The 27,955-nt window shown below is 38.4% G+C and overlaps 1 protein-coding gene across 2 annotated transcripts in view; it reads right to left on the bottom strand.

The window, feature by feature from the left end:
- Nucleotides 1-27,955, bottom strand: part of DPP10 (dipeptidyl peptidase like 10) — a 290,932-nt gene that overhangs the window by 105,935 nt on the left and 157,042 nt on the right. For both annotated transcript variants that reach the window (XM_032445899.2, XM_015868601.3), the window contains exons 2-3: nucleotides 4,351-4,465; nucleotides 846-941 (exon numbers count right to left, since the gene is read on the bottom strand). In XM_032445899.2, coding sequence (XP_032301790.1) covers nucleotides 846-941; nucleotides 4,351-4,465 — 211 coding nt within the window. The remainder of the gene's footprint in view (nucleotides 1-845; nucleotides 942-4,350; nucleotides 4,466-27,955) is intronic.

Genomic DNA, 27,955 nt, shown 5'->3' with positions numbered 1-27,955 from the left:
GATTATTTTAGAGGTAACTACAGGGGATGATATTTGTAGGGGTGGAATTTAAAAGCAAGGAAGTATTGGGAAGAGAATATTAAATTCACAAATCAGAAGATAAAGTTCTACTCAATCACAGCAGTTAAACACAAGACCTCACCTACGATTCATGTAGAACTTGCAATCTTTAAGTCAAGATTGGACATTTTACTGCAAATTATCCTCCAGACTGCAGAAAATGCTTACAGCAGGAATTATTATTTCAATCTCTCTTCTTGACCTTTCCTAGGAGGTCAAGATAATAAAGCTTGGAGATGGATACAAATTATTTTATCCCAGGAGGTGCAGAAGGTAGTAATAAGTAGCTACTTATTTTCCATCGAACTGTTTCAGTGCAGAGCTCAGAAGCAGTTCTTACCCTTCTAATATCAAAGGAAAGTGCCTAATGGATCCCTCCAGACCCATACTAATGAATGCTGAGTATTAAGTTATGCATTTCATTCTCCACCTACATATAGGCATCATAGTAATCACAGAAACATACATTTTTCCCCCTTTTTCTGCCCCCCTCCAGAAAACACAGGACTTTGTTGCTTTTTTGGCAAACAAATACATGCAAACACTTGACTGCTGGCAAGTTCTCACACTGGCTCAAGCCAGTACTGCTAATAAAACAGTGAGCGCCTCTTCACCAACTTTATCTTCAATAAATGGAATGTTCATAGCTGGACAATTGTATCACTATCAGACAATTTCAAGTTTAGATTTTAACTGTTGTTTTTTTTCAATGACTGGACAGTGACATTACTTAATACTCCAATCAGTTACATAGGTTCAAATTATATGAGAAGTTGCACACTTACCATTAATCCATTTGGCTTCTGGATTATGAACTACGAACTCCTTTCTGAAGAGATCTTCCAAGGATAATCTGGTTTCAGAAGAATTTGCAAGCTCATCTAAAATAAACATAACAGGATCATTTTACATAGTTATTAAAACAATATATTCCGTGTAGTTTACAAAACACTGAAATTAGAGAACTAGAACACATTCAGAGGTTCTGTTAAAATCAATGGCACTACCTTGCTCTATCTTTATTCATTAGAATGAAGTACAGCTTCAGGAAAAAGCCACTAACATCTTAGAGACATGACAGGCAAATTGTGAAGTGCTTGGCTACTATTCTGGCAATGTAGTGGCACAGATCCTCCTTTTGACACCTCTGTTCCACCAGAAAACTGATCTCAAAGCACTACAAGAATTTCCTGACAGCCACAGGATAAAGGCCATATTAGTCACCTTATACAAAAGTGTATATATATATATACAAAATTTTTTTATATATAAATATAAAAAAATATATATTTTTTATGTATAAATATATACAAAAAATATAAAAGGTAAGTAAAATTGCCATGCGTCATCTGTTTGGAGACAATTTATTTTAGAGATTCCAATGTAAAAAAACATAGTAAAAAAATTCATATGCACATTTTAAGATTCATATTTACTCTCAGGCAGAGAGCCTTGCCTTCTTAGCCTTGGCTAGCATCGTTTTTTCATCCAACCAATAGAACCCAGGACTACTATACTTGTAAAAGACAGCCAATATTATTTTCAAAACAAACAAAAATAAGTTATGAGCTCTTCAAATCACTCCTCTGCTTTAGAAATGAAAAGGAAATTCTGCCAAATTCTGCTTTTCTTGTGCTGTAGATTAAATGAATAATTAGTAGAGATTCAAAAGTGTACTGCCACACAAATGGGTTATTAGAGATAGTATTAAAGCAGATGTGTCAGCATTGACTGCTGCAGCCACCTCGTTTAGTATGAATAAGGTGCACCCTTGCTGCACTGAAAACAAATTCCTTTTTAATGCATGCCATAAATTAAGGAGAGACAAGGCCAGAACAACACAGCACACGTTATATTGATGCACTTCCCTCCCACTGCTCAGTGGGAGCTTGTAAGCATTTGCTCACCATAACCAACTCTGCTCACACTTGATATCTCATAAGGCTAAGCATGTAGAGTTGTTCAAATCTCGTCTCACAAGACAAATGTTTGAACCCTCAAATAAGCTTTAGGATTCTTCCTACCTCCAAGGATCAAAACAACTTGTTTGTGTTGGGTTTTTTTTTTTAACATCCAAGCCCAGCATGGGACACAACACTCCACTTGTAGCCTCCTTACCAGAGCTTTACAGCAGAACAGTATTATCTCTCCTGATTTATACTTAATCTTTCTGTTTACATGTCATGGTATCTTGTTAGCTCTTTCTCCTGCCACACACTGAATTTTTATCTCTGAAGTAAGCACATGCTGTATTTGTGGAGCTGAGTAGAGCATACATAGCACTCCCTGCCTTTGGAATACAGCTTCCTATTTAACAGTATCCAATACTGAGTTCTTCATATGCCCATTTCCCCCACCCCAACAATACTGCAGATTCTGTTATTTTTGAGCAAAATGTTGATTTGACCTTAAAAAAACTAAAATAGCATGCATACTATTGAAGTATGCAATACTTCTCTTTTAAATATTACGTTTTTAATATTACATTAAAAAAAATAAAATAAAATCGATGTACTCCTAATTAAATTGGCCAGACAGATTTATTCTTTGAAATCCCAAATTCTTCCACATTAAAGCCTTTTATTTTAACAAGACTCCATTCTGCGACATTCTCAAGCACTTGTTTTATCAACACGCTTCCCTAACTGCAAAGAAAAGTAGCAGAAAGAACAGTTTGCAAACCTTCTACTTCCATCTACAGATGGTAGCAATTCCAGTTTGGTGTACATGAACCTAACTGTTTTACACACTGGAGATAAAACACTATAATACATCTTGGATTTGACATATCAATACACACAATTCCACCTTGACACGATTTTCATTGAAATGCTTTATCATGACTAAGCAGGCTTCTGAGCAGCTCCTCTCTAAAACCATCCCTATACCCACATAAAGAAGCAAAATGAAGCACAATGCTCAGAGAAACTGTACCAAGTGTAAAAGGTACCTATCACTGCAGGCAGAAATTAATAGGGAAAGAAATCTGATATTTTAAAGAGTAATATTAGGAATGAATTACAAAACAAACAAAAAAAACAACAAAAACAAAAACAAAAAAAAACCAGCAGAGTACAAGAATAACTTTCAAAAACATATTAATTGTGAAGTGAAAGGGGAAGAGATTGAGGTTGAAAGTAGGGAAAGGAGCTGTTCTACAGCATACTTACAAAGCTTTCTTTGGTAAGCACTTTCAACCTGCAAGAAACCCCAATTTTACAGACCTAGGTCATTCTTGGAAAAAGGCTTTTATTTATATCAAGCTCTACAGTCTCTCTGGGATATCTTAAGAGCATCTGAGCTGACAGAACTAGTTTTCATACACATGATTTCAACTGAAATGTAGGTCCCAGATCACATTGAGTTTTCAGGCAAGCTCTCTGGGTTTTCTAATAGCCCCAGAGACGCTGTACTGCACTATTCACTATTTTACCACATTAAAAAAAAATTAACATTTCCCTATGTTGTTTATTTTTTTTCTTTTTTGATGAGCATCTTCAAAGACTTCCATTTACATTTTACATGATTAATAATTCAACCATTTACAAGCCAGAACTGATGTCTATTAATGTGAATTCCAGCACACCACCTTTGAGATTTTTCAAGGCTTAAAATAAAGGCTTTCTCCTTGAAAAGAACAGTCTTCTGTCTTAGAGTGCACCAGGATATGCCATCATTTGCCTTCTATTGTCTGTCTTTTCTTATTCCCTGAAGAAAATCCTGCATCCTGAGACTACAGCAACACAAGTCTGCTTTTAATTTCCTCAAAATATTGTAATTAGTAGTAACTAAACAATCATTTCTTTATCACTTCCTTGGACAACATTATGCAAATTTAGATGCTTTAGATGGTTTTAAAGTAGCTGTTTTCTAAGAGAAAGATAATGGTAACGTTCATGTATATATGAAACATGCATACTTCTGGTTCAGTTGTAAGTTTCATTCTCATTATTAGATTTTCAGGACATCCAGTCTTCTGTTAGCTCATCTCTGAATCAGCAATTTCACTAAGACACCAGTGACAGAAACGTGCACTCAAGCCCATACCCACTGAGGCTAATGCTCATAGCCATCCCATGGCTGATACAACCCTAATGACCTAGTGCTGAAGCCAAGTACTTGTGCTATATAAATCTTCCAGACTCAGAAGGTCCTATGAGTACCAAGTTTATAGGAATCAGAAGTTAAAGATGCTTAAGGGAAAGAGGCATTTTAAAGTTTATATGTCATTTTAATGAGTGCATTATGAATCACACACCTTCAGTAAGATAAAATAAAGAAGTAGGTTACCTGGTGTTAAAAGAATGACAGACATAGTGATGAGTGAACAAACAACTAGAATCACCAGCAGTGCAATAGCAATTCCCTTCCAGTTCCTCTGCGGAGGGCTGTTACTTCCAAGTTCCTACAGGAATGGGAAAAAAAAAAAAATAAATAAAAGGAAAAGATCACGTTTCATAATCACACATTTCTAAAACTATTATCAATAGGAAATATGCCCTGTGCATACCCAAAATTACAATACAGGAGATGAACACTCTCACTCCCCTCTCAACAGCACACGTGCAATTCCAAAGGTGCAGACATCATACCTCTTCAATAGACAACTATTGAAGAAGTATCCCTATGAGACCATGGAATTAGCTTATACAAGCTGTCCAAAAAACGACTACTGTTAAAATGTGCTGAACATAAACTTCAGGACAGCATCAACAAGCAGTTTTAAGATAATTGCAGAAATAAAATGCAGCAATTTACAGTAATTCTACCTAATGCAGTACGGACCATAAAGGTTTAAATACACATCCTTTTTAATGAACCCTAGTAAACTTATATTTAATAGAAAACATTTACAGAACTGCCTGAGGTTTCATTCAAAGCTGAACAGCTCTTAATCATCTATACAACAGTACAGCTGTAAACTGCTCCCCTACCAAACCATAAAGAAATCAACAGTAAATTGTAACTAATATTAAACAAATGCTCCTGTAACTACTATCATGTGTACATCTATGTACTCTGTGGTTATACATTTAACTCATATTAACAATGTAATTAAGGTTTGTCAATAGCAGCAACATATTGCTTGTATTCACAGTACAATTTTAACCAAACAACAGTTTAGAATTGAACGCTAGAGTGACAAAAACAGTTCAACAATTAGTTCACACAATCTTAACTTGCTCTGATGGTAATCAACAGTTTTTCTACCCTTATACAGCTACTCTGCTGCAATTATCCACGTACACCCTTAGGATCTCCAAAACAAACTGCTGTGAAAACAAACTCCTCAGAAGTTCCAACTGCAGCCCACTCACAAAGCTGAGTTGCATTACATGAACACTACACAAGTTACGTGCAACAGTATCTATAACAGTGTCTTAAATTTTAGTTTTAAATCCTACATATGCTCGTTTCTACCACAGAAAGGTCCTCCCTCTTAGGAAATTTAAGAGGAATTTAAGTTCACAGATTGTAAGCGATCCCACGAGGGAACCCACAGCATAGGACAGCCCTTGGCAAGCACCTTGGGTGTAATGATAAATGGCCCCCAGCTGCCCTCATCCCCTTCTTTTCAGGTTGCTGAAAGAGTACTTGTACATTTTTTCCCCCCTTCTTTTTTATAATCATTACACTCCTCTCTGGTGTTGATAGCAATGAAACTACAGATAATGGCTGAAATGCCAGCATGCCCAGCTTTCTGGGAGATCTCTGAGCAGCTGTGCAGGAGAAGCCTGGCCACTATTAACCACTATGCCCCTGATACCTGTATTTTGTTCACTGAAGTTTAGGGCTATTTTCAGATATGGGGGAAAATTACCAACATCCACCTTCTTTCCCCACCTCACTGCCCCATTTACAAACAGACCTGCCTGCTCCCCTCATTTTCTTCACTCCCACCTTAGTAAACACTAATGAATGCTGGAACTTTCCATATAGCCTTATCTTGAAGGCTGCACATCACTGTATCACTGTCACGCATTTGTTTGTTACATACTAAGGCTATGAGGATTGGATGGTGTCAAGACAATCTCACTTCTTTTATGGCCAGGATATAACTTGAGATTCACAGAATTATTTTCACTCAGCTAAGAATTATTTTGATCTTAATAGCACAGTCTAGAAAATTATGACTTATACTATTATGTTTAGGATAAGCCTTATTCATAAGACATTTAACAGAGTTCAACTGATACAAGCTGGCATTTTGTTAAAGCAAGATGTGCTGAAAAAATAGTAGTTATTCTGAGACTTGTGAAACCCTATTTCAAAGGACTGACTTAAAATGACAGAAGCTGGACAACTTGATGAATATCCTCTGTACCAAAGCTTCTAAAAAACTGTACCATGCCTTCATTATTCAGAAGATTCTTCTCTGCAGACAGGAATATTGCTCCCTTTCTAAAAATAAAAGCATACTTCAAATGCTTCTATGAATTTTTGCAAGGAAAAGTAAGAAATGGATGAATCTTGTACTGAGCACAGGAAGCTTATTCAAATTCACAGCGAGAGAGGAGGTGGGAAATGGGCATAAAGGGAAAGACTTATTTCTAAGAAAAAAATGCTTTAATTTAATAACTGGATAAAATTTAGGAGTCCATAATTATTCAAAGTCATTAAAATGTAAAGGAAACGTTAGAGTAAAAGCTTTCTGTAAGACTTCTGTGAGGTTAACATACAATTACAAGAAAGATGGTAAAACATTAGGGCAATTCCTATAACAATGGGAATTAATCATGCAATCAGTATCAAGGACATCTCCAATCAACTTTTTTGATGCTTGACTACAAACAAGAAAGCTCTAAAATATAATATGTTAAAGAAATAAAACATATTTAGCTTCACACTGCTTTCTGAAACGGTAATAAAAGTCAGTTTAACAGCTTTATAGATCATGCACCATTAGCAAGACAGAAGCTGTCATTTTTGAACACAGCAAGAAGATAGAGGCACTCAGGAGAAAACATCACTAGAAGCTGTACGATGAGAAGTTCCTGACATCATAACTAACTGCTATCTCATAATAACAACAAGTGTGGAGATTTAAGGACCTAGTCTTCTAAGTAGGCTCTTACATTAAAACAGTTTGAAAAAATACCAACTTTCAAAGATAGTGTTTTATATGTAATGCTACCTATAATGTTATTATAGATTTTTACAGTCTAATGAATCAGAAAATGGACACTCTAAGTATAATATAATTGCAAGTATTCTCACTATTTAAAGTACCTGTTTCATGAGTTATTTTAATTGCATTGTCACCAAAAACAGTCCTTAAGTAATATATGTTTCTGAAAGTAATTTGTGATTGAGTTGTGCCTTGATGAGGACAAAAGACCTTTAGACAATTTTTCTAACAAGCACATACACAACTAAGGTGACAACACAACGTCAGAAATTAACACCTTAACATGTTACATTAATAAGTCTAGTTTCTGAATGATCTTCATAGCATTCTCTCTTCTTCTTTGAATATCACAACACAATGTATTTTCTGCCAGAGCACATAGTAATGAGGGAAGGAGAAGGAAAATGTCTGTGGGACAAGCTGCACTGAAGTGCACTGGCTGAAGCCTGGTGACCATGTCAGGCTCCTCCAGAGGAGGCAAGTCAGTTACAGCACAGCACACTCACTGGGGCAAGAAATGAAAAACAAAGTTTCAGAGAAACACTACACCTGCCTGAAAGCTGGAATTTTGTTAAACTGCTTTTCCTTGTAGTGCTACCTCCCCATGCTACCACTGCAATAGATGATAAATGGTGAGATGACTCAAACATAGAAATATTCCTTTATCGATAAAACTATAAACAAAAATTGCACTCATTTTATTTATTTCTTCTGTGCAGATAAGTACTTCTCAAAGCTGAGCTCTTGGTGTACTACCCCACTTTACATGCTCAGTGGTACATATGTACAGATGCACGTTGGAATCTGCCGTGAGACTGTGGGTATTTGGAGCAGAAAACCCAGCAGTACTAAGCTGCAGCAGTGCCCAATGCTTGTAATATTTTTGCTGTGGGGTGCTACAGGCAGACAAAGGATCTCAGAAGACCGGGGCATGCAGCAGTTTGTAGCATCTTCTGAAGACCTGAAGGAATTGTCCTTCTGTGTTTTTATTTTGCCTAAACTGTTCCTGCACTGCCACAAGGACAAAGCTCACAGAGGAAAGCTCTAAGAACATACACAGCCTTCCCTTATTTTAGCAAGAATTTCAGAGGCAGAGTGTTTAAGGCTATGAAAAGCAAATTTGTAATAGCTTTGCAGTAGGAATGAGTCTCACTCTGTAGCTTAGATGTAATCATGACAATATCACTTAATGACTCCCCCAGCATCTACTTCATTGAACGCTATCATCTGCATTTCCCAAACATGAAGAAAAGCTGGTAAACCTAAAATGACTAATAGTTTCATGTTCTATCGCAGGTGTTTTAAAAAAGACAGACCTGGGATACTTAAAATAAAAACCATGTAGTCTTTCCAGAGTTCATTATGTAGCTAGTCCTGCAACTGGTAGTAAATACTACCTGCCTTGATTTTGTAGTGTGCTATTTGCAGGAAAATTACCACAAAAAGCATTCAGAATTTGTGATTAAATGATTGCATCCATTCCTTCCCAGCTGTTTTTGATTAATCCCATGGCCTAAATAGCAAGAGTGACTAAAAGACAGACCCACAAAGTGCCACAGAATGGTTTTAATCCATTTGCGTAACTACCTATCATTTTCATCCCTCTCCAATGCTACAAAATCCTATTGCTCCAGTTCTTGTCTGAATTATTATGGCCACGCAATTACTTTCCTCAGTCAATACCTTTGTTCATCAGAATGTTGCAGCTTCCTTTCAGAAGCCCATTTCACCAGAATGCATGACTTTGTCAGGCCTGTGGATAACAGGATTTTTTAAGAGAGCAATTATGCTACTTAAAATACATGTGGGATTTGGGTATGGCCTGTGTTGGTAAGAGGAAACCCCTCTTAAAATCATACAAGCATAAAGACTGGAAAAGACCACCAAGATCACCAACCCAGCCATCAACCCAACGTCACCAGGCCCACCACTACTAACCCACATCACTCAGTGCCTCTTGTCGAACTGGAAAGAAAAACAGCCCCAGCCACACCAAGGTGAGTGCAGTAAAACCCACCTGTGACAGTAGAAATAAGCATGCACCCAATTCTGAGAAATGATTGATTTACCACCCATACTGTCTATGTATTTTCTTAACCCTGCAAAACATCTTGTGCTTCTCTCAGCCTTGCTCACTTTTGTTCTAAGCAGAGATTTTCCTTCAGCACTGCAAGAGCCCATTCACAGTCTGGATGATGTTGCAGAAGAGCTATATCAATACCCTTAGTTTTGACTACTCAGAAAAACAGTAATATTTATGGAAACTGCTCAACGTAATACAGCCAGCATTAAGAAGGCACTTCACATCTTCCAGCTCATTTTGCAGTGTACCTTGTAACATTTACTGAAACACACTAAGAATGCTATTGCACTAGATAAGTAAAAGCACATCTAAAGCATTTCTACCAAAAAAAATTAAAAAAATAAAAAATAATCACTGTTCAGGCTCTAAGCACAGGACATGAATGTAAAGCATTGGTTATTACTTACAGAGAAAGAATCACAGAATCATAGAATTGCTCAGGTTGAAAAAGACCTTAAAGATCATTGAGTCCAACCATAGCTACATCAGGCAAGGGAATTTCTTTGGCTTTTGGAAACAGAGCTGAATGTAAAGACATGAAGCCATGTATGATTATTGCACCTTCAGAGTCAACTTCACCATGACTCAGCATTGCAAAGATCTTCTGCCTTTTAATCTTGTGTTCACAATCTTTTGCAGTTTCTAAGCTTCACAAGTAGAAATGCTGTACTCTTATTTCCAGTATTATATAAGTACCTCATGATTTTAAATGAACTTGTGTATATCAAAGTTCTATTTAGCCACCTGCAGTGTTTTTTCTAAGATCCTAAGCAGAACAACTACTGAAGACTACCTTTATTTAATGAGTCTGTTTGCAACACTCCCTGAAAATCTCACTTCCATACAGCTGGAAGCTTCCTCACACAATCCTCAACTTGAAGCTAATGATATTTTTGTCCAAATGTAAGAAAAACAATCTCTGCATCTCAAAGTATGCCTCCAAGATTACGCGGATATAAAGCTAGTGGCTCATTTCCAATGAGCCCATGCATCATTAAGATCTACAGGAAAGAAACAATACATTTGTCATAATTAAACAGAACTCTCAATGTATTTTACTAAAACAAGCACTGCCAGTGACAGGAAAAGATGCCAAAGCAGCTGGCATGGATATGATTTTATTGTGCAAGTCTACAACGTACAGGAGGAAGTACCTAAAAATACTGCCATAGTCCTTTCTGGCCAAAAGGTTACTTTCACATTTAAACTAAACACAGTACAATATTTACTGGTCTAACATCTCACTACACAATGGAGTCACAATAGGACCATTCTCAGACTATGAGAATCTAAACCACCACCTGGACTTTCTCACTGGTCAGGTATGCACACACATAGTTGACTTTATACCATTTCAGAGTCACTGGACAACAGGTATGACAAAAATAATTTTTAGATCAGTCATATTCATTTAGGATTTATCAAATTATCAAATTTGTAAACAACACCTTGCAATTTTTTTGTCACTATTTGTCTTCAGATGATTATACAACAGTTACTCGCAAATAAAACAATTTAAATGCAAGCATGTCTTCACCTTTTATGTGCACATGTACTTATATACACATTCACATATAATTGGATAAATATGCAAATACGGGTTATTAAAACAAACAGTGCTGTAAATAAATGAAGACATACATAAACGGAAGACTGTCAGTGGCAGTATTGCACACTAATTGCCACTTTTGGGGAGGGAAGGGAATCTAAAGTAGTATTTAAGAGTTATAGGTAGAATCTAAGGTTATAGAAGCTTCCCAACCAGCATCTCTCCATATAAATACTTGCAAACAAGCTGTAATTTGAATGCTTTGTCATTATTGTCATTATGCTTTAACATTTGTGCTAAAAAAAAAAAAAAAAAAAAAGTGTGAGTATTTACTCAACATCTCTGATGCTTTACCTGAAATCTATTCAAAGAAGCAATTTTAACTTAGGTAAAGAAGGGAGTAGCATCTTCAATTTTTCCCCACGTAAACCACGTAAACCCTTCTTCCTAGCTGGTTCTCATGTCATGTAAGGTAAGGATAATTTAAATATATATATGTATGTATTATCAATTACTTTTTGGTTTCTTGCCATTTTGAGAGTTAGAAGAACTCTAATTAAAGCAAATTAAACAGATCCGAAGAAAGAAGTCAAAGAGCTGACCAATGCAGAGGCAGGTACCTAGCTGTTGGCAGAGCTGCAGCACTTACTTGGGTGAGAAGTTCAAAACAAGTCTTGTCACTGAATTTTCCATTAATTCACTGAAGGCAACTGGCTGCCTACAGATCAGATCAAGTACTCACAACAGATACTCAGTTCAACATCTCAAGTTGGCTCTGAGCCTTACTATAAGAGCCAAATAACTTCTTCACATCCACTTCAACAACTCCTACTGAAATTTCTGGGAGTTTTAAGTGAGCAGAGCAGAGGCAAATCAAATGAACACGTTAGACTAAAGAGAGGTTATAATACAGTGGCTTTCATATAGTAATAGTAATAGTCTTGTGCGGGTTGGAAGGGACCTTAGAGATCATCGAGTCCAACCCCCGGGATTCGAGCCTCTGTGTAGCAGAGCGGCACTTCTACCACTTGCACCACAGGGGGATTCGAACACCCGAGCCCCGGTGTTGCAACGCAGCATTCCTACCATTGCGCCACCGGGGCACACCGGGACAAATACATATGCAATTCAATAATGTAAAGTTTTAAATGAAGTGAATTCTCAAGATACTCCATGATTATCCATGTTATTAGTTAAAGAAACATCCAAGTCTATTTCTTTTTCCAAATACATTGGCTGTTCTGAAAGCAATACCTCCTATTTATTTCCATGGAATCTACAACAGATAAAATAGCACAACACTATTTGATAAAGCAAATTCTCAGCTACAAGACACTGTTTTCAACATAGTCACCAATGTTAGCTATGCATTTTCACCAGAAACGAAGAAAAGCCTGCACGCAGAGCTTGCAGAAATCTACCCCAGCAGAGGTGACAGCTGTTGCACAGCTGCTCTGATGGCACTGATGCTGGGGAAACATTGCTCATGCAGTCCATCTTGTATTAGCTCAAACAGATGGAAGTCAGAAAGCACCAAATCCAGACTATACGGTGGGCGTGATAGGAAAGCCCAGCCAAGATTGGCTGCGTGCTTCACAGTCTTAAAAATGACACAGGGCCTGGCTGTCTTCTTCCACGGTTCAACTCTCAAAGTTTGAGCCTTCAGAATCACAATGCAGTGCTCACGGTTGACGGTTTGTACCAGTCCTAGGAAATCCAGAGGGATCACTCCTTTCCCATCCTAATAAACAGTACACATTACTTTACCCACTGAGGGCTGTGTCTTGAACTTGTTCTTCAGTGGGGAATTCACATGTCACCCCGCCATGGACTGCCATATTAATTCCAGCTCACAGTAGTGACTTTACATCTTGTCACCGGTAATGATTCAATCCACGGAACTGTGCCATTAAACCTCACATTGGGTCAATAAGTCCTGACAGTGTTCCTTCCTGTGCAAGCATTTGTGGGAACTGCCTGGCACAAACTTTGGAACATTCCAATGTTGGCATCACCGTTTCCAATACACTCGAGCAAATATTCAGCTCTGTATACTGTCCCCTGGTTGTAATCCACCAATTCACATGGATGAGCTGACTGAGATGCTCTTCATTTCATGGTGTGACAGCTGTGCATGGCCATCCAGAATGCGGCTCATCTTTCACACTGCATTCACCACTGCTGAAGTGCACCACCCACCACCTCACCATGCTCACATCTACTGCATAATCTCCATAAATGTTCAGTAAGAGTCAATGTACATCAATGGGAGCCAGTTTTTTTCCTGCATGGAGGAAATCAATTCCATACCTTTGCTTCATACGCACTACCTCTAAGCTGGCCTTGCACACATCAAGTGCCATATCTGCACCAATGGCTCCTGACTGCAGGGGTCCTCCAAGAAAGCAAATCCTCCAGTAAAGGAAGATGAAGGCATTCAGCCAAACCCCCAATTAACACATGACCGAAAACACAAGCCAGCTTATCGACTGATTCTGACATGAGTCCACCACCTAAAGACACCTAGTAGTCACTGCAAGAATAGTAAATAACCCCACTGTGCCTCTTGTTGTGGCAAAATAGTCTAAGATTTTATCTCATGTCTGTGTGTCAAGTCTTTTCATTCAGATTCTTTTGGAGGTGATCAGGCACAATACACAGTCCATTTTTTTATTTTTCAAACCTAGAGTCAATAAAAAAGCATCTTATAAAAGAAACAAAAGCAAAAACAAAGGAGTCAGTAGTCTAACACCCTATCTCCTTGTATGCTTTCCAAATGAAGTTTTGAAGAGCAAAAAGCACAGCTTACCACATGCTTGCAAACCAATAACCTTATCAACCTCACTGATTCATTAAGACTACCTGCCCACAAGAGAATCATCCAGAAACAATATAATATTTTCATCACATGATGTTTTAACATGATGGAGTCAAAAATAATAATAATAATAATAATAATAATAATAATAATAATAATAATAATAATAATAATAATAATAATAATAATAAATAAAAATAAATTTAAAAATAGAGGCAACATATTTCATTGGAAACATATTTAAAGTTTCTAATCCAGTATAACAACAACTACATACTCACATTACTAATGTTGTTCTTAATTAACATATGCCAAAGAGCCACACATAACATAATTGGAAAGTAGCAAACAAAGGCAATTTTATAACAATGAACATATATACACACACACACACAGTGCAATAAACATTTACATATTAAATAATCTTTCAGTATATTGCAGCTAGAATTTTGCAACAAAACTTTGTTCAGGTATTCTTATTATACAAGGTTTAATTACTCTGTACAGTTACCAAGAGAATTTACATCTTATTACAAGCAAAAATCTAAACCGTTCTTTATGAAAGCATGGAAAAACTTATTAGTTTCCTTAAAGCAATAAATATGAAAACATCCAGGCTTAGAGACAAGTTTTTCACAGCTGAAGCTACTAAAAATACATACATTAATCCTTCTGTGCCTCTGTCACAGAGGCAACAAACAAATGCAGTTTACCTAAAACCTGCCTTAGCACCACTCAGCATCTACCAAAAAAATATAGCAATGTTCCCCTTAACATCCTCCCACTGAATACATCTGTTAATAGCCAACGCACTGCAAGACACAATAAAAAAGATGTATTTTTTGTTTTCTACAAATTCCTTGAGGTTATTAGTTGTGTATTTAGGCTACCTTGCAAGTGAAAAATGAAAGAAACTTTTTGGTACTTTTGCCAGGTAAATTATTTTAAGATTGTGTCTTCAAATTTTTAAGCACAGCAAGCAAGAAAGAGACATAAAAAATATTAAAAGAATGAGAATCACTCCTGTTCTGCAATACACCAGGCACACAGTAATTACTGCATTAATGTAAAGGTTGCAAAGAGAAGACAAATATTATTCTGTTTACAAGTGAAGTTACTATGATGGGACAAGGAGAAATGCCTTTGCTACAGATGCTTTGTCATCAAGTGCCCACAAAAATGCTTGCACTTTCCTTCATGATCATGCATTAAGGCTGCAAATGTTCACTCTTGCTCCACTCGGGCTCTAAACCAAAGTTACTGTAACTTGTGCTCTGACTACAGTCAAGATGATTTGCAGGCTCTATCAGATAATTAGGCTAACATACAGAAGAAATCTTTGGTACAACTAATTGCAACTCAAAAGACTGCTGTGGTGTCAGATAAGAAACTGACAGCCAAAAGGAAACACAAGGGGAAATTCACTCTTCTCAAACAGAGCAAACAGCTACAGCTCCCCAGTAATTCTCTCTTATGTGAAAGACTCCTTCTTATAAGAAAAAATAACGGTAACAAGGACATTCATCTCAGAGGAGAGTGTTTTCATGACCCACATCTATCCTGACACCTGTACTTCAGCACCTAGCTAATGAGGACTAAACTGAGAGCAAATACAGGTGTTGCTAGATAGATCTAACATAGAAGTGTGTATTTAAAGAAACCACGATCACATTTTCAATTATTCATCTAGTTTCCAATCAAACACCTTTTATAGGTCACTTTCTTCTGCAATTACAAGTTATTCTTATACCTATTTTAGATCAATAATCACAGGATGGATAAAATTTCGTTAGCCTCCATAAACTGTGGCAGGTACCACAGGGCACTATAAGAGGTTTCCACTTCTGCTCACTTCAACAGCAATGCGGGCACTAGCAGTAGCCAAAACACATTCTCAACTCTCTTCACTCCTCACTTTTGCTTTATACTACATTCACCTCACAAAAAACACCAGCACTGGCCTTTTTGATACAGCAAAGCAATGGAAAATTTGATAGGGAAAAAAAATTCACACAATAAAACAAGCAGTTCTTCCTGCTTTACAATATAGCAGCCACTTTCAGTCTTCATGCAACTGTTTAAACCCTATGAACTTAGCCACTGCTTTTTAAAGACTTCTCAAATTGCCAAAACACTCAACTTATGAAGAAAATAATTTCCTCTCTTTTGTTTCCTATAATTATGAATATACACAACAATCACTGCTGTAATTGTTGACTGAAACGTCATTTCCTTTTTCATTTAGGTCACCATTCTATGTTCCTGCTCTCTCTTACCCTTAATACTGAGAGGGGGAAAAAAAACGTCTTAATTGTCTCCATTTCTTCCAAAGCTCCACTTCCTCTCAATTTTACCTTTCCACTATTTACAGGCATCACATAACTATGTCTTTCCCTTCCACAATTCTCATTTTCTCTATGTTAACAGTTTTACTACCCAAAAAGTGTTAGTCCTGTTATCTACAGCAACTACTGTGACTATTAAGGATATGAAAGTAAAGCCAAATCACTCCGCTCTATCAAAAGTTCACGGGGACAATAAAAACTTCCAACAATTTTGAATGCGTATAAGCAGTTATGGCTTTATTAAAAAAGAGCAGTGTTAGGTAATATTTCAGTAAAAATATGAACAATATCAAGGTGTGAAGCTAATTCACAGACTCATAGAATGCCTTGGGTTGGAAGAGACCTCAAGGATCATCAGGTTCCAACCCCTCTGCCATAGGCAATGTTGGCAGATTCATGTCGATTATATATTTTGCTGCTCCAGACATCACTTAGGTCAAGTCTTTATTTTCAGCTAATATTGCATTTTTGAATTATAGTAAAACACTCTGTGAGTTTGCAGTGCTTACAAGGGAACATCACATTGTACTGAAACGTTATGCATACACAACGACCATCCACGTAGCTAATGTACGGCTCAGCACACCTGGAAGGACAACAATACTGCAGCATCTTCCCACTGCAACAAGCAGGACTTCAGAATGTTAGAAATTAAAACAATTAAAGAATTTAAGTAAATATAACTGTAACTATATTTGGATTGAGTGTGCTTTGTAAGGACTCATGATTATGAAAGGATCATGCAATGCATGTACCTTTGACCAGAACTGAAGCTCTCAGCAATCTCTCAGGGTCAGGCTTTAAATGGCATCAGATTTAAGGCTCTTCAGTTCAATGGAGATGTTTGTACCCTGGCACAAACAGTTCCAACTTAAGTCCTAACCAAGTGAAAGTAAGTACAATGACATCGTGGCAATTTAACTGCCCTGTACTTCAGTATTCACACACAGCAGGACACACATCTACCCCATAACATGTGGGAATTTTCCCAAATAAAAAGTAACATATAAGCACTAGTTGAAAATTTTGTGTTTTCATTATCCCAGTGCCAGCTGGAGGGAATTCATCTACCTGGATATTATCATTCCTTATTTACATAACTTAGCTGAGAAATTAGAGGATCAGCTGCTCTGTGTATCTGGGTGTAGGTCATTAAATCAGAGTGCAGAGAACTTAAATCATGGAACCATAGAATTAGCCAGGTTGGAAAAGACCTCAAAGATCAAGTCCAACCACAGCCTAACCATAGTACTCTAACAACCCGCTGCTAAATCATATTTCTGAGCAAAATGATACAGTGATTGATGCAGCAGTGAAAGATATCTTAAATGGAAAGCCCACAAGCAGTCAGGGAGAGCTGACTGAGCCCAAATGGGATAAAGGGATGCTTATCTGTGCTGGAATTGGGCTCATAGGAGCTTACTCAAGGTTCAAAAAGCCTCCTCATGGTGGTAAGTTACCTACATGCTGTATTCCTTCCACTAGAGGAAGCCTATGTGGTTATTCAGCAAAACCATTTATAAATACTTCTTGTATCTCAACAACAAGCTCCCTAACTCCAGAAAGGAAGCAGCAGCAGAGCCACCTCCATCCACGCGCTTCATCAAGCAAGGCCATTTTGAGGACAAAAATCTAATTATAATTTTGTCACAGTTCTACCTTCAAAACCAAACATGAAAGTAGTAATGTAACATGCCTCACTTCCCCTGTCTGTTTTTCCTATTTTAATTTTCTCATTTTAATGAGCAAAGGCACTCCAGAAGCAGATCCATTATACATAAAAATTGACTTCAGTCTTCAAATATGACCTTTTAATTAAAATATAACAGATCATTAAAAAAATTACTTCAAAAGTGGAGAACTCTGAAAATACAATGTTCTCTCAAAATTTTATGAGGAGAGAAGTGATGGCCAAAGTTACAGGATCTGTTTTCTCTTGAGAATAAAACTGTCTGTTTGCAAGTTGAGTGGAGAGGACAGCATATCACCACAAGATCTATTTTATGTTGAACACAGGATCTCCGATCAGCCTCCAAAGCTGGTTCAGCAGAGGGGAATACAAAGCTTCGGCAAAAATCTCAGCACAAAGCAACAGTTTTCTAAGGAGAAGCAACTGCTTCTGAAGTGCATTCCCTGAAGTGCCTTGTGTTTTGATTTCAAGTAGAGATTAATACAGTCTTTCTCAAAAGACAAATAAGTTTGTGGTGCTGGGAAGAGGTGTTAGTAAGCAAACAGGAATGGAAAGTTCTGGAGAACAATCATGTAGGATTGACTGTGAGAAAGGCTCTGCAAAGGGGCTGCAGATGGAAGGGATGGTAAGCTGGGAGGCACACCCCTCACCCACAGTGGGCCCACACAAGTAACTATTCCTCCTCCTTGCCCACTTCTGCACCCTCCTGGCAGAATGCAGGATTCAGCAGGAATGGAGCGGGGCGGTGACTGCAGAACATCAGACGAGCAGCACTCCTCTCCTGACATTGAACTCCTGCTCCACTGGGTAGCAAAGAGAAAGCGTGCTTCTTTAGCAGAGTGCATACAGCCTCCTCAGCAGTCTTGCAAAAAATCCCGCAGCTCAATGTCTTTTGATGATCTCCCAGAAACAGAACAACTTTATTGTCTCCACTCAGAGCACTTCAGATCTTAAAGGCATGCATGTACTAAGCTGCCTACCACACCAAGAATAACTCTTCATCTTTCCCAGAAGCTCCTACTGGAGCAAAGCCTCTTTTCTTCTGCTCTTGATGTCAGCAATAGGAGACAATTCCTGACTACAGATTCTGTGCTACAGATGAGCAAGCAGAGCTGCTTGCTCCACATCACACCTGTGTACGCACCACTGCAGGCAACAAAATAAACTCTCAAATCTTTTTCCTAGTAAGAAACATCTCGTCGTAGATATTCCTTTAACTCTGCTTTAGGAGAGATATTCGTACTCTTCTGCTACACGTTCATTGTGACACATCTTCCCTGGGCAGGTATTTTAATTAACCTTCTTTTCTCTCCATTATCTAAACTACACACCTCTCCTGGACAGTGTTGGCAGGATAAGATAGCAATGGGAGGATGGTCATGTGTTACTTTCCAAATGTGCTAAACTGGTGGCTTTTCTCAAAGTCTTCTGGGAGCACCCCTTGATCCTGGTTCCCTTGCATGGCATATTTAGAAGTGAACCATTTTTCCCTGGCTGCCCATGCTCCTCCTTACCACTAGGCAGAAGATAACTCACACAGCCATATTTCTCTTCATCACTTCCTGTGTTTCTCAGAAGAACTCTGCTACCAGATGCCAACATAAGTTTAAGCCAGCCTTAAAAGAACAGAAATCTGAACTTCAAATAATTAAAGAAACAAGAATCTGATACTAAAAAACGTCTGAGGTAACATTACTCTAAAAACCTGTCTCAGTCAGTATCCCATACCAATCCTTGAGATTATATATGTTTCCAATGAAATGACAATTTTGGAAAGGCTATGTATTAGGAGTTTCCACAATGTCCTTTTTTCTGACTACAAAGAAAAAAAGGAGATCTGCAAGGCTTTTTTGCTTTTTCTTTTCTCCTCCTTTCTCTCCCCTGCAGCATTTGCAAGTCTCCATGCACTTTACTGGAAATAATTCTCTTTTTGTGAGCTACTGTAAGTCGGTCCCCTGTTCCAGGGTTAACAGCCACTTCTCAGCAGAAAATAAAGGAAAAATAGAGAGACCAGAAGATTCAGGCTTATCTCACTTCAGAAAGCTGTATGTTACAGAATGCATTTTCACAAGAATATTTACAGGGCTTGGGTTATATTTTTACAGCTTCTTGAAGACCACAGTAGACCAGATTCAGATTTTAATTCCAACTCAAGTAGCAGTACCAAAATCGAAGGAGATCATTGCGGCATAGAGGGAACTCAAACTGAGCCCATTTTCAATTTCAGCACAGCACTGCATCACCAGGCTCAAGTAAGGAGGTCACCCAGATATAAGACAATGACAAACTCCTCCTGCCGCAGCTCACCTCATAAACAGATCAGGGCTTTGCTGATGGTGGGACGCTAATTGCTTCAGGCACAGAAGAGGGGGACTGAGCCTGAAGGTAGGACTCAAAAATACATCATTTTTTGAAGCTGTGCCCTTCATCATCCCTCAAAGCTGCTTCTGCTCTGGTTGATTAAACTCTGAAAGCTTCCAGGAATGAAGACTCTTAATTCTGTAAGCTCTTTTTGCACAGTACTTGAGCAAAGAATGCTTCTGTAGCAGACAATCCTACATCAACTTTTCCTACCATCTTAAATTGCTCTCACCTTAAATCTTGTGGATCTCTCAAGATAAATGAACTGCCCCTCTGGAATTAAGACAATAGAAAATGGCTTTACAATTTCTTCAATCCCTCTGAGAATTGATGCACCCTTATTTGAACAAGTAACTGTTATAGCGTGGTGAACATGGATTACTAGGTACCCACCATAATAACAAACCAAGCATTACCTAGTATTAACATTCTCTCTTGAAAATATAGGGCTTTTTCTGTGTAAATTTCAGTGAAGCTTCTGTGCTCCATCTGAATCTTTCTGCATTCCGACTCTTGATTGAGGTCTGAAAGCAGCTGCAAAGCCTCTCAGTAAATGCCTATTGAGTAATGCTTTGCACACATGTTTCACAAGGCTGAACAATTACTTGCAACATTTATGTTCACCACTTTTCATTAATTTTACATATAACTTTATCTGGCATACAGTATTTTAGAAAAAGCCCTTAGTAATCACCTCTAACTGTTCCTGGGGCTATTATTTGGACTAAATACAGCCTCTCTTTTGAAAACAAGCCATCCCTGCAGGCATCATGCAGAAAGACATCTCACCTGCACTCCTTACACATTTTCTTACTCTAATCATCCTTGCTTTTTCCCTATCGTTCAATTGACTTCCTCCATTTTCCTGTATCTTAATACGCTTCTGCAGTAAACTGCTCCTGTCCTCATCCATCAAATATTTGCAGACAAACCTGCCTTGTCATTTTTCCTATGAACACGCCACAATTGCCTGAATTCTTAAATATACATTTGTTTCCCATTCAAGATTTACCTTTCCTACCTAATGACCACACAGAGTTTATGAATCATTACAAACACCTTCATACCTGCATGAACTACCAACCCTCTGCTAAGGACCCTGTAAGCCAGAACTAAGATGTCAGCAGTAAAGAATTTATTTTTGCCTTTTATGTTCTTCAATTTACAGCAGAAGCAAATGCACACAACCAACCTCAGCCAATTCCAATACAGCTCTATCGACCAGAAATACACACACACACACTATAGGCTATATATACACATACATACCCACATATATATATACGCACGTACTGAGCACAGGAAACTTACAATTTTGCCACAGACATAATTTAGCCAAGTAACAGAGAAATCTCCTGAATTCTTCCCATCAGCTACATTATTTGCTATAATTTCTGCAGTGAATATTCTCCCCCTCCCTTCCCTAATGCTTTGATAACGTATTAGCTACTGAAAAATGCTTTATGTGCCATTCTCAGTCTTTAAATTAACACAGAACACATGTGTTTTTTCCAGCTCCTGATGAAGACTTTGACTTTCTTTACTCTGTGCCTCAGTGTTTGCTCTGGGCTCGTTACAGAAAACACCTGTTCAATCCTGAATCAGAGTCACTGAATTTAGAAAAGATCTTCAAAATCACCAAGTCGATCAAATGCAACCATCAAAATATAAAATAAACAAAAATTTGGCTGAACAATAAGCCAAAATTATCAGTTTTATGAACAACTGCAGCTTCCCAACAAGAAGCACTAGAAGTCAAGATTTATTTTTAAAATATATTAAGACAAAACACAGTCAAAAGGAAGAGCAGCAACAAAACAGCACTAATCATGAAGTTAATACATCTGTGCTAATAAAGCCTGTGTTACTTAGCACAAAATGGCACAGTAAATGTTCTATATATCTTAAAAAGGGGAAAATCCAAAAACTTCCTTATCTAGTTATTGATAATCATTATTTCTTATTACTGATCTGCGTTCCTCAACTTAATTCAAACAATATTGAGTGTTATTGATAACAACACTTACACCACTAACACATTCTTCAAGATAGTCCTATAAGGTACACATCAAAACCACCACCAGGATGCATACAAAAGAAGCCTGTCAATCTGCACTCAACAAGCCTGTGTTTACCAACTGTTACACAAAATCTCCAGCACTTCTGCAAAAGGTTCACTGATCCCAGAATAGTACTCAGAGGCAAGGTAATATTCATCAATGTAATGGACAGGTACTCACATCACTGGAGACAGAGCGCTCACTAAGTCTTCCTTACTGGTGGTAGCTGGCCAGCAGAGTGTGCACACCACTCCCTTTTACACATATGTAACTCACATTAACAAGGTGCAGCTGTGGAGCAGCTCCCTGCAAACAAGTTACAGCTGTGTGCAGGAGCACAGGGCACCCAGTGCTAACAACTACTAAAGCACTTTGCTTTTTTTCTTAATGACCAGAAATCCAATGAGCATGATTTTACAAAATGAAAACTAATCTGGTGTAAGTGATCCTTCAGGACACAGCTCAGAATTCACACTCCTTGTAAGAAACCAGGGACTTTTTGTTGTTTTTTTTCTTTTCCAAATATCATTTCACTACTGTTGCATTTACTGACAATTTTGCACAACATTTTGTGAATAAATATTGTATTTCTATGGATTGTTTTCTTCTATCTGCTAAGGAAGGAAAAAATACTGTGTTCAACTAACCAGTATGCTGCATTAATTTTGCAAAAGGGTTCCAGCTCATGAGGTTCAAATTAGTACACAGCCCCACAGTGCACACTGCACAAAACTATAATAAAATACATCACTGAACTAACCTGCCTGCAATGCCACGTTCTCCTCCTGCTGCCATTTCAACAACAAAGCCTGGTACCCTGGAAGTTGAGTGTAATGCCATTAAAGTTGATATAGCATTCAGCATATTCAGAGCTTGCTGAGATAAAAACAAGCGTGAGCTTTTGCTGGCAGCAGTGGAACAGTAAATGCCTTCCCGCTGGCTGATGAAACCATCAACAAGAGTGAGATCTGGTACAATAAATGAGGTCACTGTTTGCAACTCCCTCCCAGTTTGCTGGCTGAAGAAAACGCCATTCGTCAGTAAAATGAAAGCAAAACACACCACACCTCAAAGCTGTTCTTAAGTCTCTCCCCGCATCTTCCAAAGACAAACAAACTAAAAAGATTTTAATTCAGATGCACTTCCTGTATGCCTCTTACCTGTTACAAAGATTATATTCATTCAACCACTGTATACAATGTAAATATAACAGCAATGGCAAAGTAAGCGGGATAACTCAGAAACAAAAAGAGCCTTGAAATAAATGCAAAAGCAATGGCTGTACCACTGCTTCTTACCTAGCTTCTCCAGAGATGTGCTGCAAATTCTCAGAGGTCCAGTATGTTTGAGTGCCATTTATTCTCATGCAGAACGTTCATCATGTTAATTAGCCTTAACAAATAAATCTGCCCCAGCACCATGGGCAATCCTTACATGCTCAATCTGGCTGTGCTGAGGAACTCCTCCAGGAAATGGATTTAAGACTTAAATGAGATACCTGCAGTGCAGGCAGCTTTGCAGCAGGGACTGACGGTGCCTGGCAGCAGTGTGTGCCAATCCAGGGTTTCCTGAGTCCCTGGACACACCAGATATTGGCATCAGTGCCTTCCATCAACCTGCAGCTTAAGCTCTCTTGTGTTACCACCCAAAGAATAGCTGCACTAGATAACTCATGCAAAGTCCTCTGACAATAACAATATCTTTTATTTCATTCATTATTCAGTTGGGCTTTGTCAATAAGGAACCATGGTTGCACTTTATACACTCCCCACCACTGCTGTATGCAACACTGGCCTTGAATAGCCTCATCAATTCTAGTCCCACTCTGACAAACAAAGCCTCAGCATCAGGAATTAAATGCATAAAAGATGAACACAGGAACGACCACACATATCATTTGTTCCCTTTAGAAACTGCTTCTGCACAAACAGATGAAAGAAGTACTGCAGAGGTACAACTCACAAACCTTTAGGGGAAAAGCACCTGCAGATAACAGCAGAGTTCACAAAGATTCCTCAGGGCAGTCCTTGCTGTTTTCAAGGAATGTAAATATCTCTCAGAAAACCATGAGTGCCCCACAAGGGCTGATCAAAAACCTACCATGTGCACAAAGCTATGTCTGCACATTCCTGTAGGAGAAAACTTTCAGGACAGAAATGACAAAAATATATCAAATATGCTTCTGAGCATCTTCAGTATAACTTAAATGCCCTCTACCACTAGGAAATCCTGTCACTGAGCTCCACGTTCCCGCTTTAGGTTAAATATGCCCCAGAAATACGTAAATTAGCAGTATTATTAATCTGAAGATCTACAGGCCTACAGAGAGCAAACCCTGGTGCACAGGGCACACACCAGGCTGGCAGACAAGCTTCACTCCATGCAGTTCTTCCCATACCATTATGATGCAGGTTTATAGATAAAAAACCCATGGCAGACCCTAGTTTTAAGAACAAATTAAATACAGTGCAGGAGAAACTGGTTCCCTGAGGCTCTCACAGCAGCAGAAGTGCTGCCATCATCTGTGCCCCCACCTCAGCAGACCCACACTGGTCAGTCTGAATGTGGGATGGAGAGAGGGTCTGGGGCCTCAGATGGCTCAGCAATGCCAGCCTGTTCTGTTCCCCAAATTATCCTAGTTTGTATGTTCTGCAAATATCTTTCATCAGAACTTTCTTTTGACCAGTTTTACTGATGCCAGCCACCTGAAGGTGAACCTGGCTTTGAACCTCACCAAAAAACATGCACATAACCAAGAACAACTTGCTTCTATGTGCCAATGAAAACACTGAGAAAAATACATACACAGTTCTGCAGCTGATGTTTCAAGGAGAACTATAACTCTTTTGTCACTCCCTTCTAAAAACTGAAGAAGTGATCTGATGATGACTTCCATTCTTTTCATGCAACAGTTAAAGCAGAAAACAAGACAGTTACCATCTCAGGCAATACATTAAGGAACAAATTATTCCTCCATCACCTCCATGGTGAAAAACATAACTTGCACTACACAGTTTAACTGTGGATCACCAAGCAGATTCAGAGATTGGAACAAGCCTCAATGATATTAATGCGCTACATCTTCTATCCTCACTACAGCAAAGTCCATGAACAAGGTCAGCAAACAAAGGTCAAGCACAGTGGCATGTACTCAACACCACCAAAGGCTCTCAGTACAAAGAAAAGTGAATCCCTATGCTAATCCACACATACAGTTTTCTCAACAGCCTGCAGGTTGTTTGTTAAAACACACATTACAGAGGGTCTTCCTTTTCTTGCCCGCAATTACAAACCATTAATCTTAGTCAATCACCATTGTGTAAGGTTTACCTGCTCTGACACCTGGACACACTGATACAATGCCATTTTCACTCTTGGGAAATGGCAGCCTGAGCTAGATATGAAATAATGTCATAATTCCCCAAAGTTGCCACAATTATGCTGGCCCTGTTTGAATATAAATAAGGCATGAAGTAGCTCCATGCTATTCAGACTGCAGTCACTTCTTACCGTAATGGTTCAACGGTACTGCCAAACAGCCCCTTTCCCTGCCAGCCAGATCTGTCTTGCATAGTTCCTCTTTGAAATGAGGTTTCTTATGTTTGCTCTCCATTTCAAGAGGAGAAGCAAAGAAAAATCAGAAGAAAATCCAGTTTTGTTTTATGCTTAAGAAATTTATAGAAATTGATTCTGATAATGTAATTTTAATAGCCGCCAACAAAAAGAGAAATACTGTACTTCAGATTTAATCCACATATACTGGGATCTGAAATCACTTGGCCATGCTGAGATCCAAACTCATTTCAGCATCATTACAGACATTTAATTTACTAGGCTTCCCTTCATAATTAACAGTCTGACCTGAATTGTTCCACAGAAATACCTAAAACTTATCTCATCTTCCCCACTGATTTAAGAACTTCATCTAAGCTTTAAAATAAGGTTATAAGACTTCAAAATTAAAAAGAAATTAAAATAAACCCTAAAGAACAAAATCTGCAATACGAGACTGTGCTCTAGATGGTAGATTAAAGCATATCTTAATGTCTGTGCATTAAAATATGCTAAAAAATAGAATCAATTTTACAGTTTAATGAAGCAGATGGGCAGCGTGTGCTGTTTTCTATTCATAAGAGCCCAATCAAAGCAAAACAACATCCCCACTGATGTCCACATGTTGGCAGACTCACAGGATTAATAACAATACAGTCCAAGAAGCAGCATTTTGCTTGAATTTAGTTTCTAAATGAAGATTAATTTAAACAACTTACTGTTTATCTGATAAATAGCACCAGAACTACAGAACATACATGTTTCAAAAAGTTATTTGAAAAGGTTTTGTCACAGTGGCATGAAAATTGGCTGCTGTCTACTGGTCCATAATTGCTCCTGCCTCCAGAGGGGCTTTCAGGAGACCAGCCACACCAGGACATTGTGAGCATTTGGCATTTCTGAATATTGATCAGTCACATTACACTCCAGAGAAGTGAGTCTGCAAAAATCAGACTGTGACTTTCTTCTCAGCTCTTCCAATGGCTGAGCTATGAAACCACACTTCAGTATCTGCGGCTCCAAACAGCGCCTAAATCGATGCATTCACACCCAGAAACACAGTGCCAGCAACGTGCCTGCATCACTGACCATGTGCAGTACCAGACACCAAAACTACCAGGTGATCCTGCAGCAAGTGATACCACGATTGTGGTGAACCACCTTAGTTGCATACCAGGCAGTGCCCAGAACACTGGCCAGCAACACAGTAGGAGGAGGCACATTACATGTGAATAACAGTTATGCAAGTTTTCAGGAAAGGAAAATGAAATTTGGAGCTCTAGATTAACGTTCAGATATTTGATGACTGGATTAAAGCTTTTTACTCACTGTTTTGTTCCTACTCTCAAGATTGGTTGTGAGAAGGGTTATTGCTTAGAGGAAAGGGTTATTTGTTCTAGGCTGTCTTGCTTAGAGTACGTATTAGTATGGAGCACATCCAGCTTTATCCATTCAGAATCAAATACAAAAGGAAACACTTTGGCAATGCTGGTTTGTACAAAGCAGTAGCACAATGATTAAGAATACAGCTATTCTCCAAGCAGCAGGGCCACTTGTAGATCCATTAATTTCTAAGAAAAATATCAATAAAATCTGCAGCTGAATTTACACAGCATATATCCCAAGATGAAGACATAAGTAAATCTCAACAGTAAGAGCTGCATGTTTATGAGCACTTCTGGTGGGAAGCCCTGTATTTTGGGGAATAATAATAACATTTTGCACTTTCAAAGCACCTTTCATTGTAGCATTTCAAACTGCTTCACAAATGTTAACTACCCAAAATGCAAACCTTCTGGGGAAGCAGGTATCATTACATCCAATTACAGCACAGTTTGGTACTGCAAATGATTCACTGCCTCTAAATGTCCAAACTGAACTGCAAGCACCAGCACATCTCTCCAGGGAAAAGACTGCATTCTGAATGAAATAAAAAGGATGAGGAGGGGAAAAACATACACTAGCTGTAATATATCTTAAATATCCTAAATCCAGACAAGAAAAGGCTAGTTTTGGTCAGTGGAAAAATAATAACACGCAGAATAAACCATCCTGTTTTTCCAGAAACCACACTGAGAGTTCTTGAATGGGTTGTAGAGGGACATGCACATACAAAAAGGATGAGAGAAAGCCAGTGTTAAAGTTGTGGAAGTGACAGCCTGTTTGCCTTTCAATGCCTGCTTTCAGATTCTTTTTGCAGTCTCTGGCTTCAGTGGCTCAAGATAAGGACCCTCCACTCCACCCGAGATTTCTGTGCACTACAGGAAAGCAGGAATACAAGGAGTTCAACACATGGCATAGCCCAAAA

The sequence above is a fragment of the Coturnix japonica genome, chromosome 7 (genome assembly GCF_054131305.1).
Source record: "Coturnix japonica strain WE chromosome 7, WE-NBRP24, whole genome shotgun sequence".
NCBI classification, from domain to species: Eukaryota; Metazoa; Chordata; class Aves; order Galliformes; family Phasianidae; genus Coturnix; species Coturnix japonica.
Note: the sequence above shows the minus strand (reverse complement) of the source record. Positions and strands in the feature narration are given on the sequence as shown.